Here is a 25690-nt window from a genome sequence, read left to right as displayed (position 1 = left end):
TTTAAATAATTTTAATACTAGGTTTTAAATGTTTTTAATCGTTTAAATTATTTTAATGGTAAACCACCCAGAGACGCAAATTTTGGGCGGTATAGAAATATTTTAAATAAAATAAAATAAATAAATACATCTTTTAGTTCAGAAAGGAGGAGTCCTTTATTTCTACTTCCAGTAACAGATGTCAGCAGCTACTGTCTGGAGTTCTATTTCCTCATATACATTTAGTTTTCCATCAGCTTATGTACAATGAAATTAGTTTACTTGGTTCTCAGCTTGAGGCTTTTCAACATCTTTCCTTTCAGGAAAGGAAAAGACTAGGAGGCTTTTCTCATGATCAGGATCCCATCACTTCTCATGATCAGCCTAATCATGAGAAGTGATGGGATCCTGGCATATCCAGATGCATCCTGCATGCTTAACCCTCCTAAACAACCTGGCTGTTAGCCAAGGTTAAAAGTGCACTCTCACCCTTAACACGGCTACTGTGCCTCATGTGTCTCCTCAGGCTGGGCACATAGAGCACCTGTCTGACAGGGGGATTCCCCCAATGCAATGTACATAACGTGCGTTGTATTGTGGTATGCCCAGAGGCTGGAACAACAAGTTCTGGCCTCGGACCTCTCTGCCCTGCTCCATGCTTCACGGAGCAGGACTGCTCATGTGGGAGCACAAAGCACGCTCCCATCACCAAGCCTTGGATCGTCTGCAGGGAAGGTAAGCTCTTTGGACCCTTTCCCACCCACCCACTCTTGGTGATTGTGAGAATTGCTCCTCCTTCTATTACTCTTTGGAGGGAAGCAAATGGTTTCCTATAGCAGACAATTAAGTAATAAGGTACTTTGGGACATTAATTTTTTTTTTAAAAAAAGAAAAGACCTTGAACATCAGGATCCTTAGTTTCCATGATCATCCTTGATCTCTTCATAGGTTTTCCATAGAAACCTTTGGGAACTTTGTTCTTTCAGTGAGGGCTAAAAACAGATAAAAGAAATGGTTCCAGATTGTATTAGCAAAAGCCTCAGCACACTTTTAAAAAAGAACTAGGACAACAGGATAGGCAAATGCTGATTACCCGTCTCCTGCATTGGCAAACTCCCATTAGTGGAAACGTTGTTATATAGCTAATATGATAATATATAGCTAATTGTTATATAGCTAATATAATAAAAAGGAGCTTTTTTGTTGTTAAATGATGGCTCTGTAGAACCTGTTTTCACGGCATGCTCTAAGGGCCTGTTGTGAATTATTTTATAAGCTTTCGAGCATGGCCAGAGATCATAACCTACATCTAAAGAAATTGCATTGCAGCTATATATTTTTTTAAATTATTATTATTATTATTGGAATACTATTTTGGATTGAAGTTAAATGTTTAAATATATAGATAAGATAAACAATCATATCTGAAGAACAAACAACCTAGAAAACCTGAATGGTTGCACAACTTCTTAGCAACTCAGTGAGTCAATGGAAGAAATTGTTTAAATACTTTTGTATCTAAAGTTAGCCAAAGTTGTTGCATGGGCATGAAACACGCTATAATTAGCCATTTGTACATACTCTACTAGGATTGCTCAAAGGTGGGAAATGGTAGGGAAACAGTATTCTGTGTGTGTGTGTGTGTGTGTGTGTATAGTTCCTTTGAAAACAATTTAGCCAGCACAGATTATCTAGGGGGTAAAATGCTGTTCTGATTAAAGAAACTCAGGATATTTGCCTACGATGAGAAAACTGAAGCAAACTAGATGGAATCCAAGACATTTGCTGTTTATCCAGGAGTGCATCATTTTTCCGTTTTCTTGTTTCATGTTCCAGGTGGATTTGTTGACTCTTCTGCGGTTGGACTCCCTCCTGCCCCATGGGATATAGTCGTGGATCCACCTCCTCTGTTTACAGACTGTGAAATGCATATCCCAGTACCCCACACATATTTCGTACAGGTAAAAAAATAAATGCAGATGCTATATATTAACAGAGGAGAATGCAGAAACCATTTTATTTATGAAATTAATTATTTATTTATCCACTTACAAGGATAAAAATGCCTGGCTTTGCGGTTACAGGTTTTTGGACTCTGTAGCACTGTACCATTGAACAACCTATCTGGGGAAAAGCAACAATTCTTATCATCAGTTACACAGTCTAAGTGAAAGAGGGGTTATCCTTAAGAGCACCAGGCTATTCTAAAACATAAAGATAGATTGCACTTTCTTAATTGCTGTTGTAATCAAAATTCAAAGTGTATTATGATTTGGGCTCAAAATTGTAGTAGCCCTTTTAGCTGAAAATTGTAGCCTGTGGTAGCCCTTTTGAACTCATTCGTTTTAATTCTTTGATTCAATATCTCCCCCCATTCATGGTATTAAGTGCTTCATACGCTGGGTGGTGAACTTGGCAGAGAACATTGTGTTTACTGTTTGAAACAATGAGATAATAGCTTAGTAGACAGGTCAAAGGCTAAAAAAATAGTGCAGGATTTTGGCAAGGGATTGTTTCTTCTACTTTATTTTCTTGTGTATGCATTTCAAGTAGGCCGGTTGCCATGAAAAAAGTATTTGCATCCACCCAGTAGAACAAAGCAAGGCTATTTTTACAGAACACAGAAAGTTTTTTTTAAAGCAGTCAGAAAAGCTATTGTAACTGATCTTACACCCAAATGCAAAATCCCAGGTAAATCCTTCCTAGTAGGATTTTAATTATACATACTTTTAGGCTGTAGTCCTGTGCACACTTACTTGGGAATGAGTACCCTATCCTAATTGTACACTCCTCTGAATTCTGTAGGACTTATCTAAGCGAACATGTTAAGAATTGTGAGTCCCACTGAAACCAGCATTAAGTGCTCTCCTCCATTATGGCTTATGCTTACTTCTATTAGGCTCCTGTATATGTTGGGAAACTGGAAACTTCTGAGTCCTTTGAACGATAGGAACACTGTCCTATCATTCTAATTGTTCTTGCTATTCCCTGTGCTCTTTTTTGATAGCATTTCTTGACATTTATGTGCATCTTTGACTAGCCTGCTCAACTTTGGCCCCCCAGCTGTGTTTTGACTACAACTCCCATAATCCCTAGCCATAGTGGCCAATAGCCAGGGTTAATGGGATTTGTAGGCCTTAGGGGTGTGCACGGAATTGGCTGGTCCAGTTTGAGTCTGGACTGGTCCGGTTTGAGTCTGGACCGGTTTGAGTCCAGAACCCCCTCGAAGCCACCCCTGGTCCTGTCTGGGGCAGATCGTGAACATTTTTTTTACTTACCCCTTCTGGGGGAGTTGTTGGAGGTGGCAAGGGGGTCTGCAGAGGTTCCCCCTCCCACCCCCCGCCGGCCTCCCTTGATGCCCATGCTGGCCGGCTGGCTCTTCAGCCCAATTGGGCCTGCCCCCTCTGGCGCGGCAGCCATTTTGGAGGCCACCGTGCCTGTGCAATTGACCTCTGTGTGGCTTGGTCACACAGAGGCCAATTGTGCAGGTGCAGTGGCCTCCAAAATGGCCACTGCACTGGAGGGGGAAGGCAGAAATGGGTTGAAGAGCCGGCTGGCTGATATGAGCATCAAGGGAGGCCAGCAGGGGGAGGGGGCTCCCTCCGTGACCCCAAATGGTCAAACTGAACTGGTTCAACGTTGAACACGTTTGGCAGAGAACCTGTTTGCACATTCCTAGTAGGCCAACATCTGCAGGAGGGCCGAAGTTGAGTAGGCGCAACCAAAAGGATATCCTACTAAAATGCAAATTGTTGAGTTAAACAGGAGTGAAGTTGACTGTAGGTTTTGGAACTTTATCATGAAAAAGGAAAATTGTGTGTTGATTCTAATTTAACATTGCTCACTGGGGGAAGAATACAAAGGAAGGAGAATAAATGTTAAGTCAACAATGCAGCATCTGTGTAGATTTTCAGGAAACGTTGGCAGAAATCTGCTGTCCTGCTCATAGGTCTCTTTTTGTTATTTTGGAATGTAATTATGCATCTAACACATCTAACCTTGTCCCACACAATCCTTACCACTCTGGTATCACTCCTGCCATGCATCCACACAACTGGCACATGAGTGATTCATGAGTGGCAAGGGGGTGGGGGAGAAAGCAGGCTATGATTTCCCATTTCCCAGAATGCACTGTGGAAGGAGCATGGTACATTGGGGGATTTCCCTACTGCTCTGTGCTCTTGCCGCCTAGCTCTATGGCATTAACCCTAGGGTATTAACCCTAACCGGTGTGGGGTAGAAGGGCATATGACAGGGGAGTGGGGTAGAAGGGCACACTCATGCCCTTCTATCTCAATATTAGACAGGGTACAAAACCCGGTCTTCCCCAGTGCAGAGCACCAGGATCGGGACCAATCCTGGCACTCCACATGACCAGCCCTACCTGGGTAGGGCTGTGCAAGTCCAGGTAGGGCTAATTGTGTGAATGACCTTAGCTGTGTATCTGAAAAACTCTCACCATTCTGACTTTGTTATTGGTTCTGTAGCTTGGATGTTTTCCAAATCATTTCCAAATAGTTTATTCTTTGCTTTTGATTTCAGAACTGTCCAGACTGCAAAGGACAGAGAGGAATTAAGTGCCAATCTTGCAATGGAACTGGCAAGGTATTTAATGATGGCAACATTATAGAATTCCTTTCAGCTGTCTGTGTTTCCCTCTCTGCATAATTTCATGCATAAAATGGGTGCATAAAATGTTGATAAAAGCAACTCTTTGACAAAATGTGTTCTCATTCTCAGAGCATAAGAAATAAAACTGAATGTGCATTTTTCAAAGGGCAAATGGGAAGATATATGTACTCAGGACTCATGGAGCTTGATATTTAATATCTTTAAGAAAATGATTATAAAATATTATACATAATGTATTATATGCTAGGCAAACTTTTTTTTTAACAGAAGTTACATATAAGTGCTAGTGATGAAGTTATATCAAATTTTAAAAAAACTTATTTTACTCCACAGACTGTTTAAAAATAGCAAAACATCTAGTTAACAAACCTAAATGTATTGTCAGTGTGGTGTAGTGCTTAGAATGCTGGACGAGGACCGGGAACACCTGAGTTCAAATCCTCATTCAGCCATGATACTTGCTGGGTGACTCTGGGCCAGTCACTTTTCTCTCAGCCTAACCTACTTCACAGGGTTGTTGTCAGGAGAAAGTTAAGTATGTAGTACACTGCTCTTGGCTCCTTTGAAGAAGAACAGGATATAAAATGTAAAATAAAAATAAATTCTTTATTCATTCATTCAATCATTTAACATATTTATATACCACCTAAAATGCAAGTCTGTAGGCGGTTTACAATAATACAGTAAAAACAACAAATAAGAAGGTTAAAACAAATTTAAAACAATGTTAAAACTATTAAAAACGATCAAACTACTAAAATAGTATCTAATTAAAAGCCTGGGTGGCTGTCTTTTTTAAAGTTGTAAGAGATGGGGAGGTTCTTTTTTCAGCAGGAAGCATGTTCCAAAGCCTTCGGGCAACAATGGAGAAGGCCCGTCCCTGAGCGGCCACCACACGAGCCGGTGACAACTGCAGATGAACCTCTCCTGATCATCTCAATGGGCAGTGTGGTTCATAGAGAAGAAGATGTTGAAGCTCTTCTCATGATTGGTCTTCTGGGTCTTAGCCTGCTCTCCCCGCAGATGATCAAAAGGCAGCTCTGGGTAGCCAGACTGGCCGCCCACACGGCTGCCAGCTCCGTCATGGAGCTGGCGAGGGCTGTGAGGATTGGAGGCCGCACAGCCCCCAGAATTTCCCAGATTTCCCATGTGAGCGTGCGGGGCATCCTGGAGAAAGCCCCAAGCCTGGGAGGCTGCTTGCAGCCTCCTGGTCGGGGGTCTACTTGTGTGTTGCCATGCACTGCGGCAGCACGCGAGCAAAAAAATGAGGTTAACGGAGCACTCGCTCTATTAACCTCCAAGGGGAGGGGGAATTAGGCGAGGAGCCCCGGGCTCGCCTGCAAGCCTGGTGGTTCCCACGATCCCTGGAAAGCGGGCTAAGCTCACTTAGCCCACTTTCCAGTGATTGTGGGAATAGCCTCGTTCTCTTAAAATACCAGGGCCCAAGCTGTTGAGAGCTTTATAGGTTATAACCACAACCTTGTATTTTGGCCAGAAACTTATTGGCAACCAGTGTAGATCTTTTAAGATAGGAGTGATAGGGTCTCTCTGAGATGACCCAGAAACCACCCTGGCAGCCGCATTCTGGACCAACTGCCGTTTCCAAACTATGTTCAAAGGCATTCCCACATAGAGCACATTGCAGTAGTCAAGTCTGGACCAGCAGATGTGCTACTGTTCTGAGGGCATGTATCTCAAGAAACAGAAGCAGGTGGCATATCAGATGAAGCTGATAAAAGGCACCTCTGGCCACTGCCTCAACCTGGGACACCAGAGAGAGGTTTGTGTGCAGAAGCACTCCCAGACTGTGTGCCTGTTCCTTCTGTGGAGGTGTGACCCCATCCAGAACTGGCAGATCAAAATAATTACCTCAATCTTCTCTAGATTCAGTCTCAGCTTGTTATCTCTCCTCCAGCCCATCCCAGCCTCCAGGCAGGCATTTAGGGAGGTTATGCCTCCTTCTGATGATGTTGATGTTCATGGAGAAGTAGATTTGGATAAGATTGGTTAACTCTTTCATTAATGTTCTTCTCTCTAGATTAACCCTCACCATCTGCCATGGGGTATTTCTGTAACCTTAGAGGCACAAAACATTAATTGTTGGTTCTTAATTCTAAATTTTTGTCCATTTAGGACATTCTCAGTGACATCCTTGTAAACAAAACCTACAAAGAGCAGGTCATTATCATAAACGGTTTTGCCACCATGATTAAAAAAAATGCTGGGGTACAAGCATGCCCCATTGGGGTACAGTCATACCTCTGAAATATTTAATTTTCAAAACACCCACTATCGTAGTGAAAAATATTCTTCTAGTTCTTGGTTTGCCTTTGCAAGTTTTGTTTGGTTGACATATTTTATTTATTGATGTTAACGTTTACATCCCTCTCTTTCTACAAGGAGTCTGGAGCGGTGTACATGGTTATGTTTTATCCTCACGACAACCCTGTGATGTAGGTTAGACTGAGAGGCACATGACTGGCCCAGAGTCACCCAGTGAGCTTCATGGCTCAGGTTTGGGTGGTCTTTGGTCCTTTTCGGGCCTTTCCCTCATCAAGGTGGATGTTTTGGAGGCTGCCATGCATGCGCAATGGGCCCCTGCATGGCCAGGTCATGATCCAGGCCACACAGGGGTCCATTTTGCATGCATGGCAGCCTCTGAAATACCCGTCATGATGGGGGAAAGGCATGAAAAGGACCAAAGACCACCCAAACCTGGTGATTTAAGGCATAACAGAGGCCAGCAGGGGGAGGGAGAACCTTCAGGCACCCTTGCGCGGCCTTGCCAAAGTCCCCTGGAGCGGGTAAGTACAATTTTTTTTTAAAAAAATTCACAAATCTCCATGAGTCAAACCAAGCCAGGGTGGTTTGAGGGGGGCAAAACCAAACTGGCCCAGCGCAGTTTGATTTGGACTAAAACTGAACCAGGCCAGCCAGTTTCATGCACACTCCTAATAAATATGGGCTCCATTGCCCCTTTCCTACCAGCAAGGTCAGAAGAGCAAGTAAGCATGAAGATCAAGCAAGAGAACAGGAGGAGGAGGAGAGCAAAGTATAATGGATGCTCCTTCAACAATAAACATTCTGCCATAGTTGCCAAGGCTGGCAAATATAGGGTACAGAGTTACCCCATAACAACGATGTTTGCATTTTCCTGACATCCGGGGAAGGTTAAGTGAACAATTAAATCAGGAGTTTAGGAAGTATATAACAAATATTTGTCTTTAGCAATAATCTGAAGTGTCATTGCCACAAATCATCTCCCACAGCATAAGAACAAAGGCAGGAAGTAGATTTCAATGGTCTTGCTAACAACAAAAGACCTCATCTAAATTATTTGGGAACTGGACCTTCCAGTTTAGGTATTCAAGCAATTAGAAAGCCTAACTGCATGACCTATTATAGTGTTAATCAATATAGTAAACTTTACTTAACAGCCTGGGACCAGATTTGTTCAGATTCCCCTTCTTTTCTTCAAATGTAGAAAAAGTGTTCCTCATGTAATGGGACTGGGAGCACTTGGCAGGAAGATTCCCACGTCTGCTCATTCTGCGCAGGTACAGGAGATAAGAGGTATGTGAATATGTAGTAATCTATGTTACCAAATGATGCCTTATTTCTGCCCCTGTAATGGTTTGCAAGGCAGGAACTTACTGAACTGTTACATCCTTCGGGTGTTGCAGAGAAATTATTTATCCCTTATAAGTAATTGAACACGAAGCCAACTTTAACTGAGAAACAAGAGTTTGATATTTATTACTTACAATTAACAGGCTAACAGTCTCTTATGCAGAAAGAAGGAGAACCTCTCAGTTTGAATTCAAATCAACAAATGAGCAGGCAAATAAATGCTGTGACTCCACCTCCAAGCCAGTACAGAGATACATTCAAATTAAAGAAGCATGCCCCATACAAATAACTGAGACAATGTCTATGGAAAAATCCCAACACTTGGGTCTTTCAACAAGGGGAATTATGAACAATATCATTATTTATTAAGACATCTGGGTAGCACATTAGTACTAGGGGTGTGCAATTCGGGTATTCGGTTATTCGGTTCGGGACCTGAACCGAATCACCCCTGTTCTGTTTTGTGCCCGAATATGGGCCACCCGAATCACCCTTGATTCGGTTTGGATTTGGATTTAATCTGAATCTGATTCTGAATCGATTAGGGGGGGGAAGGGGGCCCAGAGGCAAAATTTTGGGGTGGGGTGGTAGTGCCCAATGGGTGGAGTCTACCACCCCAATTTCAGGGGAATTGGGCAAAGAGCTGATTTTTGGGGAATTTTTGAAGTTTTAGTGACTTTGGGGCAGTTCGGGGGCATAGCATGGGATCTGGGCAAAGGGGGTGGGGTGGGGTGGTAGTGCCTAATGGGTGCAGGCTACCACCCCAATTTCAGGGGGATTGGGCAAAGAGCTGATTTTTGGGAAATTTCTGAAGTTTTAATGTCTTTGGGGCAGATTGGGGCAGAAAGTGGGGCCTGGGGCAGAATAGTGGGGTGGGGTGGTAGTGTCAAATGGGTGGAGGCTACCACCCCAATTTCAGGGGGATTGGACAAAGGGCTGATTTTTTGGGAATATTTGAAGTTTTGGTGTCTTGGGGCAGAAAGTGGATCTGCCCCAAAGGAGTGGGGTGGGCTGGTAGATAGTGCCTAATGGGTGGAGGCTACCACCCGTCCCCAATTTCAGAGTGATTGGGCAGAGGGGTGAATTTTGGTGAATTTCTGAGGTTTGTCTTCATAAGGTGAAGTGTGCTAAATTGATTACTTCCTCATATTCATAGTAATTGAGAGTGTGAAAAAGTGAAAGTGGGGTCATGAGAGTTGTTTAATTGAAAAAATCTCATTTGCTATGACAGAATGAGAATTCACACCTCAGAAAAAACTTCTGAGTTTTTAAGATTGGGAGGGGGAGTGATGCTGAGAAATAGTATGAAATATCTTACACAATTACATTAACCAATTGTATTATTAGAATTATTCTACATAATTGTTTTTTTAGAAGCTGGGGGAATCTAATGGTATGCAAAGCCAAACCATATTGGTTCAAACATTTTGTGTTTATCTCTATGTTTCTAAATTTGGGCATCTCCCCCTTCATCCACAGTTGCTTGAAATGTCATAGCAGTGGGTGGCTGAAGTGTGTCCGTTGCAATGAGAGTGGCCTCTTGCTCTTTCATACAGAACTTACTATCACTTGGTAAGTTGAAAAACCAGAAGAAGGAGGTTTTAATGACAAAGGTGTGTGTTTGGTACAGCTTGTAAACCATCTTCAATGATATCTTGGCCTACTATTGAATCTTAACTGGTGCATCTTCAGTGATCTATTGGGGCTGCACTTCTGTGCACACTTAACAGGAAGTAAGTGCCATCGAAGACAGAAGGATTTCCTTCCAAGAAAGATGTACAGGATTTTGCTGCAAGTTGTTCTTGGAATACCAAAGTTAGTCAATCAATGGAGACTCTGTCATGACCTTTCCAAGCGGGATTCTTTTGTCTAAGTTTTTGACAAGCCAGTTCTAGTGGCTTGATTACTTGTAAGCCCCATTCTATGCTTTTCTCATTATGCTAGAAGAGCAAAACACTCCAAATGACTCAAGAAACTAAGTCACAGGTTGTCAGCCCAGCTAAGATATTCAATAGTAGTCCAACTGAAATTAATAGGGCAAATCAGTCATGAGCAACTTGTCCTATTAATTTCAACTAGACCCCCCATGAGAAATGTAGACTGCAGATTAGCCACATACTACAGGGCATGCAAATTACCCCTTTCTCTCACTCTCTCCCTGCTCACCGCACTGGCTAATCTGAGCCACTGGCTAATCTAATTTGAGGACAAAATTCCTCCAATATTCTGATTTGGAATATGAACAAAACACATCAAGGAAGTAAGGAGGACAGGAGAATTAGGATGCAGTCTGAGCTTTTATTTTTTTGTACAGACCTAAGGCCACAATCCTGGGGTAAGTGTCATTGGATACAATGGGCCTTACTTCTTACTAAACACACTTAGCATTGTGTTTAAACATGTTTATTCAATAAGTTCCATTAAGCTCAATGGAGCTTATGCCCCAAGTAAATATGCCCAGTACTGTAGTTGTGCAGCACAGTCCTATACATATTTATTCAGAAGTAAGTTCCACTGTGTTCAGTGGGGCTTAATCCCTGGGAAGTGTGCATAGAACAGCAGGCTTTATATCTTTATAGTGCTTTCTGATGGCTGGTGTGAGATCAACTCTGTCAAAATTCATTCAGTCTGTTTCATCCTCAAATGTGTCTTCTAAAAAGCTTTTAATAATTTCAATTTTCTTAACAGGAAGAACAATGTTGCCGAACATGTAGCAGGCAAGAATTCTGATTTTCCAACTCACCATTTTCAGGAAGTGACTGGAAGAAAAATACATCATGATGAACAACCTATGGTAACACATTTCTACCCAAATAGCATGGGGGATTTGCATGTGTGTTCATATGTGGGTAAAGTTCAGTGGAGGTATAAATGTATATTGTATGCTGTCTTTTATATAGTGTTGGAAGGTGATGGGATATGTGATAGCCTCCTGTGCTGATGGGATTTGTGATAGCTTTTCAAAACATGCTCAAGCAAAAATATTTTCCTGCTCTAGCGTAAGTCAATGTGATATTAAGCATACATTAGTCTCTTTGTAACAGGATGCGGTTTGTTGCTGCCTGTCTCTCTGAGACAGGATATGGCTCGACCGCAAAAATGTTCCAAGAGGTGACTGTTTTGCTATGCAGGTACAAAACCTAGCTTTAGCTAAAGATGCTGATATGCCAAAATGCAGTAACTTAGAAATTGCTAGAAACAGGCCAGCCCTTTCTTAGTGGGGCAGGAATAAGACACGTGTATAGGAAAGGTACAATAAGAGCTATCTCAGCAAATCAAGGCTTGTAGGACCAAGTGTTTAACCATACATGGACATAGGAATCAGTTGAGCTAAAGTGCGCAGGTGCAAAAATAAGTTGTATACAGCATACTATATAAGGAGGTTGCCCTAAATTCTCGGCGCGGCCGCCAACCTTTCGAGCTCTGTGCTATGACAATAAAGTTTGATTTGAAACTCTGATACTGGTGTCTGGCAAGTAGGGGTGTGCAATTCGGGTTTTTGGGTGATTCAGCTTGGACCCGAACCGAATCACCCCTGTTCTGTTTTGTGCCCGAATCTGGGTCACCCGAATTACCCTTGATTCGTTTCGGATTCGGATTTAATCCGAATCTGAATCTGAATTGATTCGGGGGGGTAAAAAGGGGCCCAGGGGCAAAACTTTTGGGTGGGGTGGTAGTGCCCAATGGGCAGAGTCGAACACCCCAATTTCAGGGGGATTGGGCAAAGTCCTGATTTTTGGTGAATTTTTGAAGTTTTAGTGACTTTGGGGCAGTTCGGGGGCATAGCATGGGATCTGGGCAAAAGGAGTGGGGTGGGGTGGTAGTGCCTAATGGGTGCAGGCTACCACCCCAATTTCAGGGGGATTGGGCAAAGGGCTGATTTTTGGTAAATTTCTGAAATTTTCATGTCTTTGGGTCAGATTGGGTCAGATTGGGGCAGAAAGTGGGGCCTGGGGCAGAATAGTGGGGTGGGGTGGTAGTGCCTAATGGGTGGAGGCTACCACCCCAATTTCAGGGGGTTTGGACAAAGGGGTGATTTTTTGAGAATTTTTGAAGTTTTAGTGACTTTGGGGCAGTTTGGGGGCAGAAAGTGGATCTGCCCCAAAAGAGTGGGGTGGGGTGGTAGTGCCTAATGGGTGGAGGCTACCACCCCAATTTCAGGGGGATTGGGCAGAGGGCTGATTTTTTGGGAATATTTGAAGTTTGGGTGTCTTTGGGGCAGATAGGGGGCAGAAAGTGGATCTGCCCCAAAGGAGTGGGGTGGGCTGGTAGATAGTGCCTAATGGGTGGAGGCTACCACCCATCACCAATTTAAGAGTGATTGGGCAGAGGGGTGAATTTTGGTGAATTTATTTTTATGAGGTTTGTCTTCATAAGGTGAAGTGTGCTAAATTGATTACTTCCTCATATTATTCATAGTAAAGGAAAGTGTGAAAAAGTGAAAGTGGGGACATGAGAGTTGTTTAATTGAAAAAAATCTCATTTGCTATGATAGAATGTGAATTCACACCTCAGAAGTTGGGGTGGTAGCCTCCACCCATTAGGCACTACCACCCCACCCCACTCTTTTGGGGCAGATCCACTTTCTGCCCCCAAACTGCCCCAAAGTCACTAAAACTTCAAAAATTCTCAAAAAAATCACCCCTTTGTCCAAACCCCCTGAAATTGGGGTGGTAGCCTCCACCCATTAGGCACTACCACCCCACCCCACTATTCTGCCCCAGGCCCCACTTTCTGCCCCAATATGCCCCAATCTGCCCCAAAGACATGAAAATTTCAGAAATTTACCAAAAATCAGCCCTTTGCCCAACCCCCCTGAAATTAGGGTGGTAGCCTGCACCCATTAGGCACTACCACCCCACCCCACTCCTTTTGCCCAGATCCCATGCTATGCCCCTGAACCGCCCCAAAGTCACTAAAACTTTAAAAAATCTCCAAAAATCAACCATGAACCGAATCACCCAAATTTTTTGGGTCCGAAATTCGGGTGATTCGGCTCGTGCCCGAAAAATATCGGGGGACATCGGGGATGATTCGGTTCGGCCCCGAATCACCCAAAATTGTTCATTTCAGGCACAGATCGTTCTGTGCCCGAAATTTTTTGCACATCCCTACTGGCAAGTTACCTAACCAGGAGACCCGAACAAGGGTGGGAAGGGGAGCCCCCTCGGCTTACCCACAACAATACAACTAGTAGATGGGGCCCCTCATTGACTGGGAAAAGTCATTTTGCTTATATCATACTGATAGGAAAGTTTAAGACATTAAATATATGCAATAGAGTTTGTTATTAATGTGCTTGCAAAAGAGAAGTAAAAGAACAGTGTTACATTTGTAGGATTTCAACTTCAATCTTCATGAATTTTATTGAATAATGACCATATATGGTAAATTTGAATCATAGTAAATTTAAATATGAGAAATAGCTTCTGCTTCTCTTGGGCATGATGATGTTTGTGAATTATTGATCTAATTGTGGAGTGTTAAAATCTGTTGAGAACAATAACAGGTAAAATATGAATATTATATTCAGAATTTCTTCTAAAATACCAAAAAATCAAATCAAACATTCCCCAAGCATATTCTGGTGTAAAAAGTGGTGCATTCATCTATTTTCAGTGGTAGGACAGGGTATGTAAAATTTGGTATCTGTAGGTCACCAGGAAGCATGACTTTATATTATACAAACAAATTCTTCAAAATATATAGTAGATATCCTTGCAGCTGCTGAACAGACAATATCACATTTCCAATATAATCTGGTGAATGAGTCAGAATGCTAGTCCATCTAACACAGCATTGTCCACCCAAGCTGGCAGCCGCTTTCCAGGGATCTTTCAAGCAGGGATCTTTCCCAGCCCTATCTGGAGATGTCAGGGATTGAACCTTGCATCTTTTGCAAGCACACTGAATGATCTACAAAGGGCTGTTCCAAAGGGCTGTTCAGTTACAACAACATTTGAGATTCTTGGAAAGTAGGTAATTATAATCATGGAAGGGATTTTTTTTAATAGGGGGTGAAACTAATGCACTATAGGGAGACATCAGCTCCAGACAGAAAATGTTATTTCAACTTCTATCAAAAGTACAAGTAAGAAGGATTTCTCTATGGGCATGTTTGAATGGGAACTTCCTATGTTGGTGTTCAGTGCTTTATTGCAATGCCATACAAAGAAGGTTGATTTTGGTTGTCATATGCTATATGCTAGAGGACTGGACTTCATAGATGTGTAGAAGAAAGGTGCATTTGTCGAAGACAGGTGTGTAGAAGACAGGTGCATGTTTTTCTCATTCCTACTCTATAAGAGGCGAAGCAGCATCTGTTAAAATTGTGTCTTCTGAACAAGTATTAGGAGTGGTGGAGCTATTCTTCTATAGTGATAGTATTCTTCCATTGTGCTAATACTCAGTCTGTATTAGCTGTATTAGTGTTAATGCCCAGTCTGCATTAGCAGCTGAAGATAGTGTCTGTACACTGAAACTATTCTGCTTATAACCTGTAACATCTGTTAATTTTAAATTGTTGCACAGATAAAGAGGTCTTGGTAGAAAGAATTGTTTGGAAGTCAATGAGGCGAGTCTCACGATCAGTGAGACTCGCTGTACGGGGGTTAGCGGGAAGAGCGGGCTTGGACTGCTCTCCCTGCAGACGATTGCCAGCCAGCCCTGGGCGGCTGGATCGGCCGCCCACACAACGGCTGGCTCCGTCACAGAGCCAGCGCGGGCTGCAGGGATCGGGAGCTGCGCAGCCCCTGGAAGTTCCAGGATGCCCCTCAGAAGTGTGTGGGGCATCCTGGAGAGACCCCTGTACCCGGCAGGCTGCTTGCAGCCTCCCAGTTGGGGGTCTACTCATGTGTTGCCGCATGCAATGGCAACACACAAGCAAAACGCCAAGGTTAACAGAGCGCTCACTCCATTAACCTCAGCGGAGGGAAGGGGGAATTAGCGAGGTATGTTGCCGGGAGCCGCGCAACTCCCGTTGCAGCACACGATCGCCAAAAAGCAGGCTGGGCTCCCTTGGCCCACTTTTTGGCGATTGTGAGTATTGCCTCGATATGAGCATAGCATCGCCAATTTATTTAAATAATGGCATCATGTCTTGGTTGTTCTTAGGTTTTTAAACATATATTGCAAAAGAGTATAACAATATCTTTATCCTCCTCCTCCTCCAGGTATATCCCATCACTGATTTCCCGGAGCCATCAATTAATGCTAGTTCACGAGCATGCATAGCACAGCACAAAATGAAGTTTGTACCAGGAGGTTTACATCGTATCTTGAGACAGGTGGGTGTAAAGGGGAACAAACGGATATTTAAAATAAAGAATTGGTTTGCAAGCATTCCATGTAAAACTATTCTTGGGACTAATCAAGGCTAACTTTTTGCAATTAGTTTGTATAAGTGGTGGAAAAAATTAAGTGGTCTTTCAAAATATAATCAGCTTGCAAATTAGATTTTATTTTCTAAGCAAGAACACTGCATATCCCTGCTTCATCTGTCTTGCAGACAAGTTAATGCTAAGGCTAATGCAAATATTCAAGCTTTATATGGTACAGTCCCCTCATATTATCCAAGATTTTTTAAAAACATTTTTTATATCCCGCTCATCTTCCAAGGAGCACAGAGCAGTGTGCTACATACTTAGGTTTCTCCTCACAACAACCCTGTGAAGAAGAAATGACTGTCCCAGAGTAACCCAGCAAGAATCATGGCTGAATGGGGATTTGAACTCGGGTCTCCCCAGTCCTAGTCCAGCACTCTAACCACTACACCATGGTGGTTCCTACATGGATTCCACATGGAGGAGAGCTGGTCTTGTGGTAGCAAACATATGTTGTTCCCTTTGCTAAGCAGGGTCCACCCTGGTTTGCATTTGAATGGGAGATTATGTTGTTGTTGTTATATTTTATTTATTCATTCATTATTTACACACAGTCTACCAGATGTTATTGACTGGATTTGATACTTTAATTATCGGGCTCTTTCCAAGGGTCTAGGATAACTAAAGAAAAATTAAAGATATTCGTGCTATCCTGAGTTGTGTGGCCTTCTGTAGTTGATGTGTTGTAATTTTATTGATGCCCAAGATGTTGAGATGGTGTTCAAATTCTTTTGGTACTGCACCAAGGGCACCAGCAACTATTGGCACCACTACTGTTTTCTTTTTCCAGTGCTGCTCAATTTCAATCTGAAGGTCCTTTCTCCAATTGTTTTTCATCAACTTGTCTGTTGTTGTTGTTGTTGTTGTTGTTGTTTACACAGTCAGACAGGTGTTATTGACTGGTTTATTTTATCCAGACATCGAGTCCTTCCCAAGGACCTGGGATGGCTGAATTTTATTATATCAGTGTTGTTGCTGTTATTATGAGAGATATCGTTGCAGAATATCGGCTGTTCCCAGTAAAGTTGCTTTTTGTAATTGGCTGATGGTGATTTCTGTGGCCCCTATGGTGTTGAGGTGCTCTTCAAGGTGTTTTGGAATTGCACCTAGGACACCAATTACTACTGGGATTATTTTTATTATTTTATTAATTATTAATTATTTATTATTTTGGTGGTCTTCTGCCACAGCCTTTCAATTTCAATTTGTAGATCTTTGTATTTTATTTTTTCTATTTCTTTTTCTTCTATTCTGCTATCACTTGGTATTGCTATGTCGATTATTTTATCTTGTTTTTCTTTCTTCTTGACTACATTTATATCTGGTGTACTGTGTGGCAGATGTTTGTCTGTTTCTAGTCGGAAGTTCCATAATATTTTTGCATCTTCATTTTCTACAACTTTTTCAATTTTATGGTCCCACCAATTTTTGGCTACACGTAGCTTGTATTTTTTGCAGATGTTCCAGTGTATCATCCCTGCTACCTTGTCATGCCTTTGTTTGTAGTCAGTCTGTGTGATATTTTGATGATGATGATTATTATTTACATGTGAGCACTGTAAGATATTCCCCTTAGGGGATGGGGATACTCTGGGAAGAGCATCTATGTTCCAAGTTCCTTGCCTGGCTTCTCCAAGATAGGGCTGAGAGAGATTCCTGCCTGCAACCTTGGAGAATCCGCTGCCAGTCTGGGTAGACAATACTGAGCTAGATGGATTAATGGTCTGACTTGGTATATGGCAGCTTCCTATGTTCCTATGACTGCTTGTTTGAACCACTGTCCAATTCCTAAGCCATAAGAAGAACAGCAGATAAAACAGTCAATAGCATGCCCGGGAAAATTATACAGTATTTGACTGGTGTCGGAATAACGTCTGAATTATTTTTTGTTCCTTTTCCAGAAACAAACCGTTGAGTTGGTGCCCCTCACAAAGGTTGAATATGAATGGCAAGGCAGTCTCTACTCATTCTACCTCTTTGGCAATGAGAAGAAAGTATATGCTGAGGACTACCCAGAAAAATGCTGCTGCTCTGTTATGTGAAACAAGAGCACCTTCTGCATTCATCTGCCAGCCACAAAGCAAGCCCCAACTTTTTGTTCTTCACAGTAATTTGTGGGATTTCTCTACACATATAGCACATTATATATGATATTATACTACACATATTATATGACATTATACTCAGGATAACATGCAGGTTTCCATCCATAGGAACGTGAGGATAGAGGCTCCTTTATCTTCATCATGAGCACTATTCATGTTATGAAGTTATTGGTCTCTGACCTCATCTGTGCGTTTTTATTAGGGAGATGAAAGAAGCCATTTGCCCTAATGCACCTTGAGACAGTCTGCTAGCACACCAGGCCATCAAGGATTCAGTTTGTTTTTCATTGCCATGCATTAGTTACTGAGAGTACCTGATAAAATCCTAGTGAAAATATAAACAGTTTTGAATGAAATGTATACCATGTTAGATATCATCTTCTACAAACCTTTGAAGGAATGTTATTGCTCCTTGGCAATGGCTAAAAAGTCTTCTGCCCCAAAAGCAAATCTAAGCAAGAAAGCTAAGGGGAGAGATAAGAGAGAAGGCATTTTCATCTGTCTCCTATATCCTAGAATATAGTATATTCCTTTCCAGTGCCTGATTTGCCCAAAGGCCATTTATTTTTAGCACCTTCTGCCTAGAACAGGGGTAGGTAATTTTGGCTCTCCAGCTGTTGTTGAACTACAACTCCCATCATCTCTGGCCACAATTTATTATGGTTGGGTATGATGGGAATTGATATAGGACATGGTGGTGGTATGCACCTGCTCTCCTCCATTTTAAAGTGTGTGTTATTCATTCATTGAGCTGGGTCTCACAATCAGTGAGACCTGGTTTGTAAAGCTAAGCAGGGAGAGTGGGCTAAGCTCACTCTCCCCGCAGACAAGCAGGGTGGGAGCCCTGGGTGGCTGGATTGGCTGCCCACACGATTGCTGGCTCCGTGACAGAGCCAGCGGGGGCTGGGGAATTTGGGGGCTGCGGGGTTACCCGCTCAAGAACCACTGGGCTCACAGCCAACACCCAGTGGTTCACCTGGTTGTAGGAAATCGGGCTAGCAGAGGCTAGCCCAATTTTCTACAATTGTGTGAATAGCCTCACCGAATGTATAAATAAATAAAGCTGCCAGGGATGTGCTGCAAATCACACTTTGAATAATGATTCCTGCACATCCCTACTGTGGAGCCAAATAGCTGGCTGAAACAGTCAATGAGCAAATGTGGCAGTGGAACATTGACTGGTAAGCACAGAATGCCACAGCGGCTGTGCAGTGCAAACCACTGGTTGTACCATGGAGCTGGCATGACTTACTGAGATCAGGCGATTTAACATTTGCAAATATATTTCCACCATCCGGAGAGTTAAACATAGTTAGCACTGAGAGCTGAAACTGGGCGGGCCAGATACCAAACTCCACAAGGAATTGTGCATGAGCAAAACTACAGCAAATGAACTGCTCTTACACTGCACTCACGTCACTAAAGAGACTGAGCCTTTTGTATGAGAGAATAGAACAATAAGGGGCCCTAAGGTGGCTCTGTTCATTAGAAGTGCCCCAGCATGTGATTTGTAGTAAATAAGGCAGTAGACAGAGAGGTATAGTGGATAAATGCCAATGTGAAAAGGTCAGTAGATCAGTAACAATGATAATACTCCACAACATTGTAGTCTGGATTGCCTTATGTAACAAGAAGGACACAGTTATAAATGCAAGCAGATACCCACAAACAACTCCATTTACCACTTGGAGTATCAGTAGTACTGATAGTACGAACAAATCAGAAGCTCTTTAGCTGTTAATGTATCTCCCTGTTCTTGGGCCGCTCAGCCTCCTCCCTTTTCTTTAGCACATCTTTCTGTAAAATGAGGGCTCTGGGTGTTTCTTTTTCTATACACTGGTACAAATTAACCCTAAGTTTTCAGACTTTCTGCCATTAAGAGAAACTGGCTGAGCCATGGGAAGCAGTCTCTAGATGGCACAGGGCTCAAGTCCAGGACTGGGAGAGTTGGGCAAAGAGCCAAGTGTCAGGGGACAGGAGTTAAGGAGAGAATGTTAGGGGAATAGAAACTGGGACAACCAGGGTCATGTGAAAAGCCAGAGGTTAGGAATGGAGCCAAGAGTCAAGCTGAGCAGCCAAATCAGGGAACATGGGTCAAGCAGTGAGCTGGAGGTCAAGAACAGAGCCAAGGGTCAAACAGTGCACATGAGTCAGGATCCAGGGGTTAAGCAACAAGTCACAGGTCATGGACAGAGGGCCAGTTCAGATGATATTTTTGAACGTGCAGTTAATATATCTGTGGTTTTTTGAATACCCACTTTGAAAACAAATTCAGACAAACTGCCCAATTTGGGTAGAATGGATGATCCTGTCCTGGGCTCTGTTGTTTATCCATCCTATTTTAAAGCGAGTCAATGATGGAACTCGGTGGGCAGGACCAGCTTAGGGCCTGTGTGCAATAATCAGTGGTACAGGGATGGTACCATCTCAACCTCATATGTTTGAATTAACCCTAGACACTTGGTTTGTACACATGGCCACGAAAAAGCAGATAGGGGGCAGTATAACCAGGAATTTATGGTTATGAGAACCCACAATAATTCCCTAACCCAAGATCCTGAAAAGTATGGTAATGTAGACCCACTACCTAGCTAGCTTTTAATTGATGTCCTCCTGCCTTGGAGTTTGGATTATGTGTGAGTGTTCAGAGTTTCTCAGTGTTCCTGGCAGCTGGTCGCCATGTTTGTAATTGAGTGCTGTGGCTACAGAGACTGCCATCTCTGAATGTGTTGGTCTGCACAGCACACTCTATGATCCTTTGCTACAAATGACTTGAATAGGACTGGGCCCATCTCCTGCCCCCTTCTGGCCAATCAGAAGGGGGTTGATGATGTGATGAAGTTTTCCCTTCTCCTGGCAGCATGATGCATGCCAGGAAAGTTCTCTCAGTGCTCAGAGGACATGTATCTGTGTATCAAGCTCGCAACTGCTATCACTGAGTGTGCACTGAGCTTGCAAAGCCGAACTTGGGCTCTCCTCATCATCTGTCAGGCAAGGATAGGAGCTCTCCCCCACCCATACACGACCTCCAGATGCACATGTGGAAGGCCTCACTCTGTTTTATATAGCTGAAAACCTGAACCTTGAAATGCCTTTCCACATGGGAAGCCATTTGTTTTGAGAAGCAGTGACTTCTCATAAGAGTGCAATTATTTTATCCAAGTGATGGAAACATGAACATGTTCTTGGTGTGATTAAAATTGCCATACCATATGGGGAACTGCTTCCCAGAAAATTCTTTCCTACACCGACAAGGTTCAGTGCTTAGATGGTTCCATTATTTCCCCTGTACTATAATTCTTATGTCCAGGCTATTGCTGTCACCTGTTGAACTCCCTATTATATCAGATCCTGCTCTAACATAAAGAGTGTTTTATAAGTATAAGAAATGCATATCTTTGGAATTACTTCTGTACAACTGTTCAATGTATGGTAGCCACATAGTCACATTGTAAGCCTCAGTACTCTAAAAGTCCCAGTCGAGATTTATTGTGTACATCAATACACCTTCTGTAAACAGTCCTTATTCAATCCATACACTGCAGTAAATTTGGCATTTGCCACTGTTTTCTTTATCTCAATTTACTTCAGTAGGAAATATTGAAACACTGCTTTGATAAAGCTGTGAATCCAAAGTTTCCAAGAAACATGGTTATTATGTGGTTATTTATGCCATATCATCTTGTTATGTGGCTGTAGTGTTTCCCTTTGCAAGTATTAAACATTGTGATATGCTGTTCCTCCCCAGAAAGCTGATAAATAGAAACAATGTTATCAGAATGTCACATTCTGCTGTTTGTTTTGCTTTGTTCTGTTCTGTTTACATGGCGCTATTAGTACATATTTAAGGGCATGAGCATAATTATGTAGTCAGAAGTTGGAAGGACAGTGAAACTGAAAGGACAGGTGTTACTACTAAAACATTGGATCAAGATGCTAATAACTTAAAATACTTGCTCTCATTTTCAGTACAACACTGCCTATATAGTGCACAGTTAAATAGGTGGAACTTAGATGGTTGAAAAAAGCCCTAAACGGCCTAGGCCCTGGGTATTTAAGAGAGCGTCTTCTTCACTATGAGTCCCACCACCCATTGAGGTTATCTGAGGAGGTTCGTCTCCAGTTACCCCCAACTCATTTGGTGGCTACACAGAGACGGGCCTTTTCGGTCGCTGCCCCAAGATTGTAGAATGCACTCCCTGCTGAGATACGATCCTCCCCATCTCTAGCAATTTTTTAAAAAACACCTGAAAACCCATCTTTTCGCCCAAGCTTCCTCAGCTTTTAAAAATTGTCTGTTTTAATTTTATGGTTGCTTTTAAACTGTTTATTTGTTTTAACTTTTATATGTATGTTAATTGTTTTATGTTAACTGCCCAGAGACTAATGTTTGGGCAGTACATAAGTCTGATGAATAAATAAATAAAATAAAAACCCAAAACAGTCAAATGATGATGTCAGTTTTTCATTCCGAAATACACATTGTGCTTAAATGTAGGAATGTGCAAAACGATTTGGGTACAAAATGATCTGTACCCAAATCTGGCCAATTTGGGTGATTTGTAGACAAAACAAATCACCACTGTCCTCAATTGCCCAGGGACAGGTACAAAACAAATCACCACCCGGTTCGGGTCCAAAAAATGTGGAGATTCGGACCTCCATTTTGTGGCCAAAGTGGGTTGGGTGGTAGTACCCAATGGGTGCCTTCTACCATGCAGATTTCAAAGAAATTGGGCAAAGGGGTGATTTTTAAATAATTTCTGAAGTTTGTGTGTCTTTAAGCTTTTCCCCCATAGGGAATAATGGGGATTTCAGCAGCCCCATAATTCCACTTGGGGGGCACCAGGGTGTCCCAGAGTGAGTGGTGGTGTAGTGCACATAGGGTGCACTACACAAGCCTATGGGGCACTGAGTTTTGTTGTTTCTGAGGTGTTCTGAGAGTGGATTCTCTGGTAGAAAGTGAGAGTGGGTTCCCATTGGGGCACTACCACCCACCACAACCTGCTCTGGGCCACCCTGGTGCCACCTCCTCTATGGGAAGTTATAACTAAGGCTGCTGAAATCCCCATTATTATCTATGGGGGGAAAGCTTAAAGAGATGTTAACTTCAAAAATCATTTTTAAAATACCCCTCTGCCCAATTTCTTTGAAATCTGGGCGGTAGCTTCCTTGCACCCATTGGGCACTACCACACACCACAATCCACTCTGGGCCAGCCTGGTGACCCTCCCCCATTGAGCTATAATGTTGCTGAAATCTCCATTATTCTCTAAGGGAAAAAGCTTAAAGTTGCATAGATTTCAAAAATTCTCTAAATATCACCCCTTTGCCCAATTTCATTGAAATTTGTGTGGTAGCTTCCACCCATTAGGCACTACCACCCACCCCACTCTTTTGGCCCCAGGACCTTTTTAAAAATCCAGATCAATTTGGATTCAAATTCAGAAAATTTGGGTACAAATTGAATCTGGGGTGATTGGTGGGGGGAGTTAGATTCGGACCCAAAACAAATTGGGGGTGTTTTGATTTGGGTACAAATTGAAATGAAAAAATTGATTTGTGCACACCCCTACAGCCACTTTCTGCAAGGTGACAATAGGAATAGAAAGGAAGACACCGTCCATATTGAGCATTGCAACTTCACAGGCAAAGTAAGATTTCAGCTGTGATGGGTTCAGACGTAGCACAGAGCCACCGGTCCAATGGACTCACAGTTCTGCACCCCTCCCCCATCTCCACCATCCATGTTTGGACATTGGGGAGAGGGGCTCTTCTGCAACCAGTGGGACTGCAGAGAGGCAGGGGCTGACTTCTTGACAGAAGGACAGCCCACATAGCCAATAGAGCTGGAGTGAGGAAGGAGCATAATGCTGGCACTGCAAAACCAGAGTTAAGGGCGGTGAAACTCCACTCTGACCGAAGGTACAGTGGAATTTGGCAAGGAGAACTTTATGTCCCTTTTCTCCCTTACCTCTCGTTTGCCAAGTTCGGACATGTAGCTTTGGAAATTGGAGGTGAAGGGACCTCTTGTTCCCTATTTTGTCTGAACTCAACCAAGATGACTTGGTGCAGGTGGACACTTGTGGGTTTCCTGCAGCACCCAGTGACTCATAGGGAAGTACTGAACAATTACTGAAGGAATAAATGTTGGATGGAAACTGGAAGGAATGGTTCACAAACTATATCAGATATAAATTTTACCCATTTATAGGGATAATTGGTCAACAAAATCCAGAAACCAGCACAGGTATTATTTAACAAAATAATACCTGAGTTTGCACAGGTATTATTTAACAAATGAGCCTACTCGAAAATTCATAACTTTTATTGTATTACTTGTATTATTGTGATTTCTTTTAAATGAATAAACATATTTTTAAAAAGAAAAGGAAGAAAAACTATGACTCTGCTACTGCAGGACAATTTTGTAATTTCGTAGAATTTCCCAACTAGGGGAAATCCTCCGTCCCTCAATACAGTGTTCTACGATTGTTTGACAACTGCAGAAAAGTTATTCATTCTTTGTCAAGCTCAAGACCATTTCCTTTCAAATCAGGGACTGTGCCACAGACATGGAGAAATAGTCTGTCCAATGGATAGATGGGCACTTCTTGTGTTCTAGCTGTGACAAGCTTCTTACACAAAGCACTATCCCAAGTAACTGTCATGATGACTCTTCACTGCCTGGGCAACAACATTTAGTTTATATTAATGGAATGATAAATTATTGCAATACACAGCTCCAAAGTGTGCTAATTTTATACTATTTTTCTCCACACAGATGTTAATCAGTTCCATTAGGGGACATTTTTGCAAAATGGATTTTCATGGCTCACATCTGATTAACACCAGGATGAATGGTGGTGTCAAATCACTCCCCTGTGAGCACTGTATTAGTCAAGCATATTAATAGTGATGAATACTGGAGTACACTAGTTCAAAGTGATACTTCAACAAGAACCAGATGCTGTTATTTACGTTGCTGGTGTGCTAGAGGCTGTTGTGATTATTCTGATGCAATTTCAACAGGAAAAACCATATCAGTTGCCAATATGTGGATTAAAATTTATTGCCTGTTTAGATTTGTCCTTGGCCCTCATTTTAACTACTCAGAGGCGTAACTAGGGGAAACGGCGCCCGGGGCAAGCACTGAAATTGCGCCTCCCCCGCCCCCCCAACATACATCTGACTGACACACTTCGCTTTAAACTGGGGTTGTAGATGAGAAGGCAAACAACAGGCGTCTGAACAAGCAAGACACGGACATTCTTCTTTCATCCTCCTTAACATCCAAGCTCTGATTTGGACCGTCAGGATTCCAGTCAACTAAATCTAGACCTATTACAGATTTGCACAAGGGACTAAGCAAGTAAAAACATCGCAATGGATGCCTGCTGTATTAACAAACAAACAAAAAACCTGCTGTATTCAAAAAGCTGCAACTCTCAACCACTGAATTCTGAGGAGCATCCAGGGTTTCTGTGCAAGCGGAGGGGGTGTTTGGGGATTGATTTTTGCCTCCCAAGGGAGCGGAGCAAGGGAAGCAGTTGCTCTGAGGATCAGCTAGTATCCAGGATCTTTTGTAGCAGCTGTCTCTTGCATTGCTTGATGTTTTGTCCTGACTTCATTAAAACACATTTTGTTTTCCTTATTTTCTTTATATTCAGGATGTACACGCGCACACATACACACACCCCTACTCACTTAGGTCAGGGGTTCCCAACCAGTGGTACTCCAGATGTTGCTGAACTACAAATCCCATCATACTCAGTCACAAAAAAGTTGTAGCTTGGGCTGATGGGAAGTGTAATTTAGAAACATCTGGAGTACCAGTGGTTGGGAACCCCTGACTTAGGTGATTGATGATGAAATGGGCTCCAGTCCATGCAGGTTTATGTCAGTTTATGCAACAAAACTCTCCATTGTTTTGCATACACTAGCCACTCTGCTAGAACACTG

The 25690-nt window shown here is 42.6% G+C and overlaps 1 protein-coding gene across 1 annotated transcript in view; it reads left to right on the top strand.

The window, feature by feature from the left end:
* The window catches only part of LOC128348248 (protein SSUH2 homolog), a 37560-nt gene extending 15383 nt beyond the window's left edge, over positions 1-22177 (top strand). The window contains exons 6-12 of the mRNA XM_053304008.1: positions 1816-1940; positions 4522-4584; positions 8096-8184; positions 9721-9813; positions 10930-11035; positions 15414-15527; positions 17525-22177. Coding sequence (XP_053159983.1) covers positions 1816-1940; positions 4522-4584; positions 8096-8184; positions 9721-9813; positions 10930-11035; positions 15414-15527; positions 17525-17665 — 731 coding nt within the window. The 3' untranslated portion in view covers positions 17666-22177. The remainder of the gene's footprint in view (positions 1-1815; positions 1941-4521; positions 4585-8095; positions 8185-9720; positions 9814-10929; positions 11036-15413; positions 15528-17524) is intronic.
* The last annotated feature ends 3513 nt before the right edge of the window (positions 22178-25690 follow it).

Source organism: Hemicordylus capensis, chromosome 2 (genome assembly GCF_027244095.1).
Source record: "Hemicordylus capensis ecotype Gifberg chromosome 2, rHemCap1.1.pri, whole genome shotgun sequence".
In the NCBI taxonomy this organism is placed as follows: Eukaryota; Metazoa; Chordata; class Lepidosauria; order Squamata; family Cordylidae; genus Hemicordylus; species Hemicordylus capensis.
This window is presented reverse-complemented; position numbering and strand designations above follow the sequence as displayed.